The 14,337-nt window shown below is 40.5% G+C and overlaps 1 protein-coding gene and 1 long non-coding RNA gene across 3 annotated transcripts in view; one reads left to right on the top strand and one right to left on the bottom strand.

Annotated features, from left to right (window-relative positions):
• LOC125165282 (uncharacterized) overlaps positions 1-2,157 on the bottom strand; it is a 70,963-nt gene extending 68,806 nt beyond the window's left edge. Inside the window, exons 1-2 of the long non-coding RNA XR_007152050.1 lie at positions 2,021-2,157; positions 418-625 (exon numbers count right to left, since the gene is read on the bottom strand). This is a non-coding gene — a long non-coding RNA (uncharacterized LOC125165282). The remainder of the gene's footprint in view (positions 1-417; positions 626-2,020) is intronic.
• A 600-nt stretch (positions 2,158-2,757) lies between these two features.
• Positions 2,758-14,125, top strand: FBXO5 (F-box protein 5). 2 transcript variants are annotated; one of them, XM_047857940.1, is made up of 5 exons: positions 2,758-2,995; positions 8,791-9,511; positions 10,713-10,803; positions 11,986-12,168; positions 13,294-14,125. In XM_047857940.1, the coding sequence occupies exons 1-5, from the start codon at positions 2,893-2,895 to the stop codon at positions 13,543-13,545; spliced, it is 1,350 nt and encodes a 449-aa protein (XP_047713896.1). In that variant the 5' UTR covers positions 2,758-2,892; the 3' UTR covers positions 13,546-14,125. The 2 variants fall into 2 exon arrangements, with proteins under 2 accessions (XP_047713896.1, XP_047713897.1); XM_047857941.1 differs by lacking the exon at positions 2,758-2,995 and adding an exon at positions 3,018-3,038.
• The last annotated feature ends 212 nt before the right edge of the window (positions 14,126-14,337 follow it).

The raw sequence follows: 14,337 nt of genomic DNA, 5'->3' as shown, positions 1-14,337 counted from the left end.
ATGAACCTACTGAACAAATTATTTGTCAGTTAAAAATATTTCAAAATAATCAATATTTCAGTAGTAGTCTAATAGTTAAAATCAACATTAAATAATAGGCTGAGAAAGAATGTGATAAACTATTCCAGTATACAATAAAATATGCTTAGCTATGTATATTGCTTTTTATTGCTACAGTAATTTTAATTTTCCTAATAACAGATCTTAGCCTTTTCCTGAAAAGATCAATAACTGCTGGAGAATACCTTTTAAACCTTTTAAGGTCCAATATAGTACAGGTGCTCAATTAATTTAATGAAAACCCTTTCTCCCCTCAAATTTCATACATTTGTCCACATCTGAAAATGAAAGAGGAGTAAAGATCTCAAAGGTCAAATGGGGAAGTAATGTGAAAATGTACTATAAAATCAGGCCTACCCAGCAAAGGAGTAAAGTACAAGGACTTATCCAGCAGAACAGGATTGCAGGGGCACCTCAGTGGTTCAGCTGGTTGAGGGTCTGACTTCGGCTCAGGTCATGACCTCACGGTTCATGAGTTCAAACTCATCGGGCTAGCTGTTGTCAGCCAAGAGTCCACTTCTGATTCTCTATCCCCTTCTCTCTACCCCTGCTCCGCTTGTGCCTTCTGAAAAATAAACATTGAAAGAAGACAGAAAAAGAACAGGATTGGAATTTTTGCTTATGAGCTGTGTAGTTCTCTGAGAATTAACTTCCACTTCTGAAAAATTAAACAGTGCCAAGGTTATTGTGAGAATTAAATACTAACATTTACAAAATGCCTAGAAGACAAAAAAGCTACTATAGTTTTAACATCCATTCAACAAATAACTCACTCCCCTGCTGAAATCCCTCCAACAACTACCACTGCAATCGGAAGAAACTCTGAAGTCCACATGTAAACCTACAAAATCCTACAGGATCTGGCTGCCACCTCTCTGACCTAATCTCCTCTAGCACTTGCTCAACGTGCTCTAGACATCCTTATCTCCTTGGAACAAGCCACGCACTTTCCATCTCTACCCTCTGCTTATTAAGCGGATCTTTGCACTGCCTACCCGACAGATCTTGGTCCAAAGCCTCCCAAACCCTCCTGACCACCCAGAGTCACTAATCTATGCCCCTACTGCCCACTCCCTGCCCCATAATCTAGTTTTATATTGCTCTTTCCTGAACTACAATTGTTAACTGTCAGTTTCTTTCCCATTAGCATGAAAACTCCTTGAAAATCAGGGCTTTTGTTTTTCCATCCATGTATCTTCAGGACCTAGCTCCAAGACGGGGCTAAGGCAGGCGAGTGGGACACATCACTCAGATGCAAAATTTAAGAGGATGCCTAAATGCCAGTAATCCAGAAAAATATGAATTTAAAGCAACATTCTTAAAGATGAAAAGTAATGTAAAACACCATGACGAACTATCATAATTATGCACAACGACGGGATCCAACCAGCATGTGCAAAATTCACCCCAGTCCCCGCCCTGCCTCACTAGGACTTGCCACCGATATAACTGAGCGATTACCGTAAATCGAGTATTAACTCTCTCTAAAGCTGCAGAAAAGCAAGAGGGAGAACCCAGAAGAACCAGAAGACAAGGAATTGGACTTTTTGGAACTTACACCCTGTAGCTTCACCGCGCTGTGGCCAAAAGGCTGACGGCAAGGCACGCACTGTCACCAGTTAAATGCACACTCGGGCTGAAAAGTTCAGCAGGGCTAATACTGTGGTGCCAGTTGTCAACGAAAGCTTAATAAATACTTCGACCCATTCCTGACATCACTAGAAAATCACTCCCTTGGCCCGAGGCTTCCAGCCCTAGAGGGTGGGGACTGAAGCTCTCACGGCAAGACGTTTTATAAACATCTATTTTTGGAGGAGGACTGCTGTCTCTCGCGCTTGGCCCCTGAGGTAAATAAACAAAAACCCAGGAAAGCGTAGATACAAGTCTAATAAACTTAACGTCCGTACAAAGTAGCGGTGGCTGGAGAACTCTGGTTGAAAAGACAAATAAATACGCTTACAAGAAAGAAGCGACTGTCCCACCGCGGGAAGGCCACGAGGACACGCAGCCCCAGGTCTTCAGCCAGGGCAGGTGCGAGACCCACGGTGCGCGCGCCACCGCGGCCCGCCCCTGCGCCTGAGAATCGCGCAGGCGCCAACCCGCCAACTCTGCAGCTACCGCCCGCCAAAGGCGCCTGCGCAAACGCTGAGGGCAGAGGGAGGGGCGAAAGTGAGAGGGAGAGAGGAGCGCGCCTAAATCCTAGAGAGGCGGGCTAAGCGGCTACGGAGGGCTGGGGGCAGGGCTTGTCTTCCGGAAAGTCTGGATTCCCGGACGACCGGAGTCGCCCCTCACCAAACACCCACTTGTGTGCTGCTCGAAGAAAGTCGGCCACGCTATATAACCATGGGAAATCTTCGGACAGAAGCCGGAGCTGCCTTCAGGATGAAATTAGGACTCGGAGAAGACCCGCTCGCAAGACGGAAGGAAGCGTGGCGGGTGCACGCATGCGTGGTAGGCTACCTCCACGTGCGGCCGGGCCGGGGCCTCCCCGCGCTCAGAGGCCCCGCCCCCAAGCCCGTCCCCTGCGGGAGCATCTTTCCGGACGCGCGGAGCCGGCTGGAAGGAGGAAGGTTGGGCCTCGGAGCTCGGCCCCGCCTCTGCCGCCTCTAATTGGGCGTGGGTGAAGGCGCCCCCTCCCACCGCCTTCCTATTGGAGCGCGCGTGCGAGCAACGCACCCCATTGGGCCGTACGGATTTGGGCACCAAATTCAAAGATTTTAAAAGTACCAGCTGGCGCCTTTTAGGAGATACAGCTCTGTGAAGCGGACGGCCTGGTCCTCTCCTGCGGCAGCTGTTCCCTCACCTGAGGCAGGCCCCCCGACTTCCACTGGCATGAGCCAGCGCCCCTGCCGCTGCTCTCCACGGCCCCCCTCCAGCTCCTGCCGCTGCAGCTATAGCGACCTGACAGCCGCCGGGCGCCCTCGGCCCTCAGACAGTGAGTGTGAGGAGAGGGTGCGGGAGCCCGCCTTCCAGGAAGGGTATGCGGGGTTAGGGGGCGGCTGCTTCCGAACCCGACACCCTCCCGAGTCGGAGCGTGCGCCTCACGCCGGGCCGGGGCGGGCGGCGGCGGCGGTTCCTGCGGCCCCGGGGAAAGAAGCCTGGGGCTCGGGGAGGGGAGGCCAGATGTGCCGAGGCGGGTGGCGGGCCCGGGTCCCGCCTTCTGGACGCCAGCGCCGAGGGAGGTGAAGGTCTCGGCCTTTGAGGGCGCCCTTCTCCTCTTGCAGGATCTACCTATCCTCGTCCCCACCCGGCATGAAGAGGCGCCAAATGCCCCTCCCCTCCCCCACCCCGGGGCCCGGGGGCTCTGACAGGCCTCGCGAGCCGCCGGCCCCCGGGGTCTGGCCGGGCGCCTCAGCCCCACTTCCTGCGCCCCTTTTCCGTATTCAGCCCGCAGCCTCGGGGCCGCAGTCCAGTGCCCCGGATTTTCGCCGCCTCACCCTTGCTGGCGGGCGCGGGAGATCCTGCTGGCTTATCTCCCGCCTCCGCACGGCCCGCGCCCTGAGGGGCCACCTCCCCGACCCCCCAAGGTTTCGCCTGGGCTTCCCCCCTGCCCGCTCCCGCCAAATGGAGGGACCCCCTCGCCGGGCTGGGCTGTACCGGGACGTCCGAACAAAACCTTTTTCTTTTTGTCTCGGTTTTCCCCTCTGCCCGGTAACCCGTTCCCCAGGCCTGGCTGGGGTCCGGGCGGGAAGCACTTTTTACTGCAAAACCGTGAATTTGCCCTTCGGTACCTGATTACCTGAGAAATGAAGAATTGGTTATTTTTTCTTTTTCTTCCTGCGCTCCTGAAGCCCTGGACAGCCCTTGATTCCAAAATTCGGATAGAGTGGAAGGCCCTCGAACGGTTATTTTTACCCTCTTTGTGGCTATCTGAAAAGAGATCCAAAGGCATTTATTTTTGCCTCAGAAATTACCCCCAATTTTTTTTTTTTTTTAATTGGTTGGACTTTGTGGGATTGGGCAATCCCTGCAAGATGCCGCTTTCATTAGAAAAGGAACTTAGAAGACTGGAAGAAAAAATAATACCTGGCTTTTAACAGGGTTAGGTCTATTTCTAGAAGATCCTCCCTCCTCCGTCTCCCTGTGAACTTCTGAAGCTTGATGGCTTTAAGAAGTGTTTTTTTATTACTTCCAGTTTGCCTGGTATTATCACTTGGCTCCTCAGAATATTTGCGGTCTCCAAGAGTTTGATCTCCTGTTTGCAGATTTGAGAAAATGAGATTAAAAATTTAATGCAGCCAAGTATTTTTGAAGGCAGGCTTTTCTAAAATTTTCTTTTAGAGATTACGGCTGATTCCCCGTGTGTGGCTGCAAGCCTTGGGGGTCTCAGATTCTTAAGGAATAGCCATGCTTAACATCGCGCACGTGTGATTATTTTCTAGGTATTGGGATTGTAGAACTTAATCATTTAACGTTGGGATAGTTGTAAAACTTTTTAAGCATTGTAGCCTATTTATGGTATTTTCGTATGGAGTGTCACTTCTGCCTTAGAAAGTTAAAACGGAAGGTCAAACTTTGTACAGTTAACTACAATATCACCTTTGCACGATTGGACAGTGAGTGAGTAAATGATGTTTAAAAAATGCAGTATATCGAGTCTTCAACGACATGAGGCAGATATTAGTACCTCCATTTTAGAAAAAAATGAAATGTCACAAATCTAGTCAAGGCTGAGCAAGTATTTTTACTTGAAGATGGATCTGATTCCTAGGAAAAGTATGTAATCTGTAATACATAGTGTGGAACGTATTTTGCTACTTTTAAAACATTCATGATTTTCAATAAAAGGATTACAAAGGGATTTGGCTTAAAAATGTGATAAGAATACCATATGTGATGGGACTCTGCCATACATGTAGTCCAGTTTTATATTCTTAACCCCATTTTATAGATGAGAATACAGAGGCTTTAGAAGTTAACTGCCTCCCTTTTCACCAATTCAGCAAATGATACTTTATAGCTTAGATGCTCAAGACTTAAACCCCAGGGTACTTTTTTACTCCACTTTCCTTCATTCACATCCAAAGCATCCACAATTTCTGTTGACTTTATTCTCCTAAATACATCTCACATCCACCCAATTATCTTCATTTCCACTGCAGTCATCCCAGTATCAGTTACCCAAACTGCCTGGACTCCTGTGATCTACACTTCTAACTAGCTTTCCTCTTTCCGCTTGTACCTTCCTACAGTCCATTCAATACAGCTGCCAATCTTTTGACAATGTAAACCAGGTATCTGAACTCAGAACCCCTCAGTGCTCTTTATTACACAATGAATAAGATCCGCACCTGCTGCCCTAAAGGTCTGCCCTAAAATTGTACAGGCCATTCTACTCTCCCAACCTTACATTTTTCACATTTTAAAACTAAACCTACAACCAGCATCCAGATTTTGGAACCAATAAAAGGAACTAGAGTTCCATGGAGAAACAAGTGATTCTATGGCTGGAACAGGGAAAATAGAAGATGAGCCTGGAGCATCTTGTGCCAGAAAGTAAGAAATGCTCCAAAAACAAAATAATGGAAGTATTTCAAGTGGGTATGAACTTACACAGTGGTGAAAGCTGAAACAATTTGAGCAATAACCTAATGTAGTATTGGATTATAACCCAAAGTCTATGAGCCTATATGTATACTTTATTTATATACACACACACACTTTTATCTCACTTTCCAGGATAAGGTAATGGAATGAACACTAAATTTATAGTCAGGAATGGTAATCTGTCTCTCTTAACTACCTGTGAAATTGTGGGCAAGCTACTTAGCTGAGCTTCAGTTATCCTTATTTGTAAAACTAAGATAATAACCTCTTCACCCTACATCAGAAGGTTGTGAGGATCGAATGTTTGAAAACAAATTGGAATTGTAAACTTCTAAACAACTATAAGATGCTTGATACCTGGGTGGCTCACTCAGTTGAGTCTGAGACTTTGGCTTAGATCATGATCTCATGGTTCCTGAGTTCGAGTCCCGTGTCCAGCTTTGGGCTGACAGCGCAGAGCCTGCTTTGGATTCTCTGTCTCTGTCTCTCTCTTCCCTTCCCCCACTTGGGCTCTCTCAAAAGTAAATAAGCATTTAAAAACAATTGGAGTGCCTGGGTGGCTCAGTCGCTTGAGCATCTGGCTCTTTGTTTTGGCTCAGGTCATGATCTCACAGTTTGTGCGTTTTAGCCCCATGTAGCCCCACATCGGGCTCTACGCTGATAGCTTGCAGCCTGCTTGGGATTCTCTCTTCTCTCTCAAGTAATTAAACTTAAAAAAAAAGTAAAACAATTAGAAGATGAGTGAATCATCATTAGCTCTAAATTTTAAAGAACTTCATGTTCAAACAGTGGTGTTGAATGAAGGGTTCTATGGGATAGTTCAGTAACAACTCTGCTAACTAAAATGAACAGAGGAAGAATGCTTTTGAAAAGAATTAAGAGTTTCTGAAGTACGTTTTTCAGGCCTCTTCCTTTTAGGCAGCTAAACAAAATAAAAGGTTTGTCTTTGTAGGTGTCTTTGCCCTCAGATAAAATGTGCTCATATGTAAATCATACTTAATTCTTGAGGCAAAAATTAAAACAATCTGTCTTGGAATATTTTAATCTTCCAGGTGAAAGAGAACCCCTCAATAATTTATTCTAGCATTATGATTAATGTTGGTGTTAGCAAATGTTGTTTATTCTTTATTTGCTTTTTGTATACTTGAACTTAGCTTGAAATGACTTTTTAGGGCTAGTCCAAGTTTTAGTGGTGTTCTGAAGTATATACTGTGAGTCCTTCACTGTGTTAAACATTGGGAATTTCAAGAGACTACCTCCCTACAGGTGTTCTTTTAGTACTTAAAGGTTTTGCTCTAAATAAAAACTGGAAAGTTTAACATGGACAGATTACCAATACTTAGTACAGACTAAACAATCTGACTGGTACATACACTTAAAAGATAGAATGTTACCTACCTATGATTGGTTTGCAGGGGTAATAGTAGGTGTAGAATACATTTGAAGCATATACTATTCATATACTCAGCCTTCAATAATGTTAAGTAATGTTCCTGAATCAATCTACTGTATTCCTTCCCAGAATTGTGCTTTTGTTCAGGTTACCTTCAGTGAATGCTTTCTCCAGCCTCTACTGCCTGACAGAATCCTAGCTATCCTTTAAAGCAGTAGTTCTCAACTGAGAAATCAGACATTTTGACACCACTGCCTCTCCCCACCCAATATTTGTCAGCAACTGGTGATTGGAGACATTTTTTATTGTGCCACAGGGAGTAGAGGCTGCTAATGACATCAAATGGGTAAAGCCTGCTAAACATCCTAAAATGTAGAGGGCAGCCCCCAACTACAGAACTATCCAATCCAAAATGTTAGTAATGCAGAGATTGAGAAATGCTGATGTAAAGATATTAAGTGCTGCCTGTTCATTTGTAGCTTACCTGATTTCTTAGTTGAACTAATTGCATAGTTTGTTAATAGTATCATAATTTGTTGTTTTTCCCTCTTATGCTACTTATAAATAACAAGCACATTATCTTCTCCAGTTATTTAAGACAGCTGAACACGGGGCGCCTGGGTGGCTCAGTTGGTTAAGCGGCCGACTTCGGCTCAGGTCATGATCTCACGGTCTGTGGGTTCGAGCCCCGCGTCGGGCTCTGTGCTGACAACTCAGAGCCTGGAGCCTGTTTTCAGATTCTGTGTCTCCCTCTCTCTGACCCTCCCCCATTCATGCTCTGTCTCTCTCTGTCTCAAAAATAAATAAACGTTTAAAAAAAAAAAAAAAGACAGCTGAACAGTAATGCACACCTGGTTCCCTACCACCCTCACATTCTTATTATCTTGTCTTACACCAATTATAGTGTCACTCTTTTTTACCAGATCTTCTGATTGGTAGCTGAACTATTAATTCTTTTGACTCTTTGGTTAATTAGTTATGAGAAATCTTCATTCAATAATTGAAGATTGCAGTCTCTAGCACATACTAGTCAAGATAAAGGGAGATGTCCCTGTGCGTGAGTTCACTATCCAGTAGGGCAGACAAACACCTTAAATATATCAGACTCACCCATACCACTGATCCAAATAAAACTTAAGAGATGAGAGCTCTGGGACTTCAAGGAGATTTTAACTTAAGGACATTTAAATTTATTGACTTTAGTTCTTTCTTGAGTAATTATTGTAAGGCTTATAATAATTGCTAGTGTTTCTTATATAAAATTATTTTGATTCTTACACACTTCCCCTCTCCATTGGTCTTAAACATATTTACTGTCATTGGTTTGGGTTATGCTTAAGTCAGAGCTGATTTTGATGCCATTTCAAGTTCAGGGGTTGTAGAAGTGTTTGTGATTACTATAAGGATTTCTCTGACTTCAGACCCCACTCGATGCATCACATTTCCTTATTTGTTCCATAAGCACAGATACTTATTAAATAGTCCCCTTTTCCAGTATTTTTTACTCAGATAACAGACTCGAAAAGCCAAATATTACAATTATACAATTGTACAATTATACTGCTTTTAGCAGTCTTCCGAGGTACCCTTTTAAGAATAAAATACATGTACTTACTAAAAGATTTAAGTAGTATTCATTGTCACGTCTCAGTAATTAAACTTGGATTCTTTCACAGCTATATAGTGCTGAGAGAATGCAAAGTAATTAAACCTCTGTATATCCCAATATAAGAAGTAGAAATGTATGAAAATTTTGTCATTTAGTAAGTGCTTTGTTTTGTTTTTTGTAGGTTGTAAAGAAGAAAGTTCCACTCTTTCTGTCAAAATGAAATGCGATTTTAGCTATAACCATATTCATTCTGGACTTAAGTTAGTGAAGACTGATGATAGTGGAAGACAAGGTTCCTGTACTCCTGCCTATTTGGAAGGTTCTTATAAAGATTGCATTAAAGACTATGTGAGGTTATCAGATATTGGGTCACCAATCGTGAGCCCCAGGATTGTAGAACTTGAATCTGAAAACGAAAACAAGCTCTTTCATAATAAGGAAAATCAGCATGTGCAACAAATCCTTGATAGTTCAAATGAGATCGAAGAACTAGAGACCAGTGGACCTTATGAAGACAGTGGCTATACTTCATTTTCCCAGCAAAGTGGCTTCAGTGAACATGAAGAGAGTAGCCTTCCCTTGGAAAATTTCAGTGACAGTCCACAGTCCTGCCTGCTTCAGATGCAAAGCCCAGAGCAATACCCCAGCAAAAACTTGCTGCCGGCTCTTCACTTCGCCAAAATGGTTTGTTCAACGTTAAAAAAGAATGCCAAACGAAATCCTAAAATAGATTCGGAGAAACTGAAAGAATTTATATTCAGTGGAAATTTTGGACTGCAGAATATAATTGGAAGGAAAATGGGCCTAGAATATGTAGATATTCTCAGTGAACTCTTTCGAAGGGGACTCAGACATCTCCTAGCAAACATTTTAACACAGCTCAATGATATGGACTTAATCAAGTAAGTATGGTTGCTTTGAGTGTTAGTATAATCCACTGAACATTTTTGTTAAGATGGCTCAGCACTACCAGCTCATACAAAGACATAAGAGGGAAGTCTTTTACGTTGTTTGAGGTAATGACTGCCTGATAGCTGGTATTTGACCACTTGTATGCCACTAAGATGAAAGAAGATTTTTAAAGTAAGCATTTAATCCAGTTATTTCAAATTTCATATTTATACTATTAGCAAACTATTTTTGTTAAATTGGGATTTTTGTTTCTGAAAATTACTAATACTTAAGCTACATCATACCTACTTAACTATAAAACAACAGCCTAGTTCTGGTGTATAGGTCCAGTAGGCTTTATGAGTTCTGTTACACTTGAAAGTATGAAATAGTTCCTGATGTTTTGAGGCCATTTTTAATGTAGGGCTCCCCTAGGTTTGACAGTGATAAAAATAGGGAACCCCACAAGTGGATCTGATTGTGACTGTTTTCTTAGAAACCTCATATTTCCCTTTCTTCCTCATTCTACCAAATATGAGTTAGGATGAGGTGACAGAATTAAGATAATTATAATATAGACTATTGGATTAGATCCCACGCAAACAGGTATGTTTTTGGCATTTTTGGAAAAGTTGTTAGAGGTACTTATCACTGGTCTTTATGAAAAATAGCTAAAGCAAAATAGAAGTATTAATTTTTATAGTTGGCTACTTTCTTGAGGGATAATTGGCATCACAGCTTCTTTGTTAACAAAAATGGATTTTTGAAATTGATGTCTACTAATAGCAGTATGTCCTAGAATACTTTGAAATTTGTCTACAACTTTTATTGATATCGAATAGCTAACATAGTGTCATATATATATATATATATAATAGGGGCTACTTATTTGATGTTTGCAGATATTGTGAAAAAATGAAGTATCAAGGAATGATTGCAATGGTTCTTAAGCCTAGATGTACTTAGAATGACTTGATAAGGAGCTTTTAAAAACAGGACTCTGGCCCCCATTTTAAGCCAGTTAAACCCAAATGCCTAGGCATGGGACATCCTTAAATCTTAAGTGCTGTAGGCAATTCTAATGTAGAACCAAGTTTGAGAAGCACTGCTAATAGAAATTTCTTTTTTGCACTGTTAGTATTTCTGTAGTATGTTCATTCCTCTTACCTCTTTGTGATGCCTTGTTTCCTTTATAACCTTTTACTTTTCCAGTGTGTCTAAAGTGAGCACAACTTGGAAGAAGATCCTAGATGATGATAAGAGAGCATTGCAGTTGTACAATAAAGCAATAGAGAGAGTTAACGTAAGTCTTTGCAGTTGATATTTTCATTTTAAAAATATCTGAGAACATTACATTAAAATATAAAAGCTCGTGCTCTTTACCTTTACAAATGGGAGAAATAGGACAGATAACAGGTAATCTGGAAATCCTTTACATTCACAAGGCATTTCAGCTTTTCACTAGAACTCATTAAGCAAAATTCAAAGACAAGGGGAAAGGAATTCCACGTAAGCCATTATTTCTTGGATTCTTTCTAGAAATGGAATGTCCAAAAGTACAAAAGGGAAAATTGGTCAGTTCTCTAATAATGAGAGTTGACCATATAGCTAATTTTCATTGCCATCTGTATTTTTTCAGTTATCAACATATTGAACATTCTTAATGCAGAAGAGAATTTATCTGCCTTCCAAAATACTTGGTAAATTTCAAGATGTTTCTGAGAATATCTGTACATGATTGAAATTTCAGGCCTAGCAGTTGGCAGACTTGGGTCTAAATTTTGGTGCTGCTGCTTACTAGCTGTATAACTTTAGACAAGTATTGCTTAAATTCTCCAAGTTCAGTTTCTTTATTGATAAGGTTAGTATTAATGAGAAGTTTTCTAATCTAAAAGGTTGTTTTGAATCCATGCATGACATTGAAGTGATACTTAAACATGACTGTTGTCATTTATTGATGATAAAAGCAATGACTTTTTGTTTTGGCATCAGTACTTTATAAATCATGTATCTGGGGTACCTGGGTGGCACAGTCGGTCAAGTGTCTGACCTTGGCTCAGGTCATGATCTCGCGGTTCATGAGTTCCAGCCCTGAGTCATCAGGCTGTGTGCTGACAACTCAGAGCCTAGAGCCTGCTCCAGATTCTGTATCTCCCCTTCTTTCTTCCCCTCCCCTGCTCACTAGCTCGCATGCTCTCTCAAAAATAAACATTAAAAAAAATTAAATACATCATGTATTAAATGCTATATAGACTCTAAGTATTTAGTGCTTTCTCACAATTTCTGGTTTGTAGTTTGTCAGTATTATCTGTGTGAATAGTTGTATGTGGCTATATTTAAGCATATGCAGGTAAATTGGGTATAGGGATAAATCTTTTACATTCTCATTTGCCCTTTTTTTACATGTACAAACAATAAAAATGCCTGATTGTTAAGAATATAGGAGGATATTTTTAAGTCCTATTAAAATATTTTTTTTAATTAGGAAAAGAACGTTAAGTTTTCACCACATGCTTCAACCAGAGAATATGTTATGTTCAGAACCGCTTTAGCTTCTGTTCAAAAATCAGCAGCCCAGGCTCACCCCAAAAAAGATGCTCAAACCAAGTTATCCCATCCAGGTGATCAGAAAGGTTCTACTTACAGTCGACACAATGAATTCTCTGAGGTAATTTTTTGTTTGTCAATAAACTAGAAACTTATGGGGCCTTTATTGTTAAAAGGATTTAGAGTAAGAAATGGAGAACTTTAAATTTAATTATAGCATAAGTAGAACTACTAGGGAATTATTAATGGAGATGTTATCTTCTGTCCCCCTTCATTCTGGTCTCAAAAATGTTAGAAACTGAAACAATTTATGACTCAAGTAATCAAGTTAGGAAAGTACACAGAGATGTCTTTCTATGCAAAAAATAATAGCTACCATTTGACATTGTTTATGACCACTCAGTGATGTTGAGATCTAATTTGGAAATGCTAAGGAAACCTTGATTTTTAAATTTCTTACCAAACTTGTTCAATACTACATTTTGCAATTGCTGCCTTTTATATCTACGGACCAGAACTAAACTGGAAAAGGCCAGCTTTCAGAAATTGAAGCCCTCCTATTGTACCTTCAAATCATTGGGTAATGTGTATTGTAAGTTCTACTGAACACATGGAAAATTTGGCAAGCTTAATTTAAAAAAACCATAGCGTCACCTAAGAGTGCATCTTTGAAATATTGACTGCCTTCATGCTGGTCAATAGTATAAATTATGGTTAAGTTTAATTTTCTAAGTGTTTGTTACATAATGACTAATACAACGTGTAACACGATTCAAACAGCAGTTATTGAGCATCTGCTATCAGGTAATCCATGCATAAGAAAACATGGTACCCTTCATAGCCTTGTAATCTAGAATGGAAAATGGCTACATAAAAATAAATGCCATATAACGTGATAGGTGCCTTAAAAAAGCTAGAAGTGAAAGAGCAACCAACTCCTAGTAACACTAGAAAGACTTCACAGTAAAGGTGACATTTAAGTCAGGCATTGACATGTAAGTAGCATTCATGAAATAAAAGAACATGTTTAAAGGTAGGATTAGGAAATAGCCACTGGACCAGTTGACAAGTGATATTATCTCACTCATTGAACAGTGAGCTCCTTAAAGGCAGGAATTGACTTATGTGTGACATGGGTCCTTTATTCATGTTTCGGGGAAGCCTCAGAAATGCCCTTCTTGTTTTTACCAACTAAATTACATTCAATTCTTAACTAAAATTTGTTTATGGATTTTCTTCTTTCTAGGTTGCCAAAACTTTGAAAGAGAATGAAAGCCTCAAAGCCTGTATTCGCTGTAATTCACCTGCGAAATATGATTGCTATTTACAACGGGCAATCTGCAAACGAGAAGGCTGTGGGTTTGATTATTGTACAAGGTGTCTGTGTAACTATCATACCACCAACGAATGTTCAAATGGCAAACCCCTAAAAGCCAATTATAAAACAGGTCCTCTGCCCGGTACCAAAACAAGCAAGAAGAATTTACGACGATTGTGATCTCTTGTTAACAATCAGTTGTACCTGATTATGAAGGTTAGTTAGAAAATGTTAGGTTTTAATTTAAGAAAAGTAAAATGTATTGTAATTTCCAATTTTGTGTTGAAATCAGTGTAGTATGTGGGATTTTCTCCCCTTGAGTAAAGACAATATACAACTTAAAATATTTTACAATTTAATTTGAAAAAGTTTAAAATTATCAGTATAAATCAGAAAATTTAAATATTTTAAGAAAAAAGGAAAAGTGGCTATCTGATGTTTGTAATTCAGGGATAAAATAAAATTGATTCAATTTTATGGTAAAGGAAGACCATGTAATTTTACCTAGATAATCTTAAATAGATATCTTGTTTACCATCTATTAGCATTTGAGACATTTTATTTGCCCTACAAATTAATTCCTATTGCAGCAACTTCTGGAGTCTGTTAATTTAAGTGTTTTGTCATCTTTCTTTAACCTCTTTTTCAGTGTGTACATTTCCCAAAAAAGTACCCTTTGTGAAATCTTGCTTTTTCCTATTTGTGAAGTCTGTATGTTTTAATATTTTTGTACATAATGTAAATATTTCTGTATTTTTTATGTCAAAGTAAAAAAATAAAGATCTCTTTTGTATACATATACATCTAAATGTAAATTTTGTACCTGTTATGAATAAAATTGTTATAAGCTTAATAAATAATGTGAACCTTTTATTTTGATAAACATTTTAATCTTAGAAACAGCTAAATTAGGAAGCTATAGGAGACTGCATTGTAAAGTAAAAATGTTATCTTTGACTGCATTCAGAACAC

This window comes from Prionailurus viverrinus, chromosome B2, assembly GCF_022837055.1.
Source record: "Prionailurus viverrinus isolate Anna chromosome B2, UM_Priviv_1.0, whole genome shotgun sequence".
In the NCBI taxonomy this organism is placed as follows: Eukaryota; Metazoa; Chordata; class Mammalia; order Carnivora; family Felidae; genus Prionailurus; species Prionailurus viverrinus.
The sequence above is the reverse complement of the archived record's forward strand: the minus strand, read 5'-3'. Positions and strand labels throughout refer to the sequence as shown.

Excerpts from the sequence above, each read along its gene's own strand:
- FBXO5 (XM_047857940.1), top strand. The coding sequence starts at position 2,893 with ATGAGCCAGCGCCCCTGCCGCTGCTCTCCACGGCCCCCCTCCAGCTCC. Across the intron at positions 2,996-8,790 it reads GCGCCCTCGGCCCTCAGACA|GTTGTAAAGAAGAAAGTTCC; the intron begins GTGAGTGTGAGG and ends TGTTTTTTGTAG. Across the intron at positions 12,169-13,293 it reads GACACAATGAATTCTCTGAG|GTTGCCAAAACTTTGAAAGA; the intron begins GTAATTTTTTGT and ends TCTTCTTTCTAG.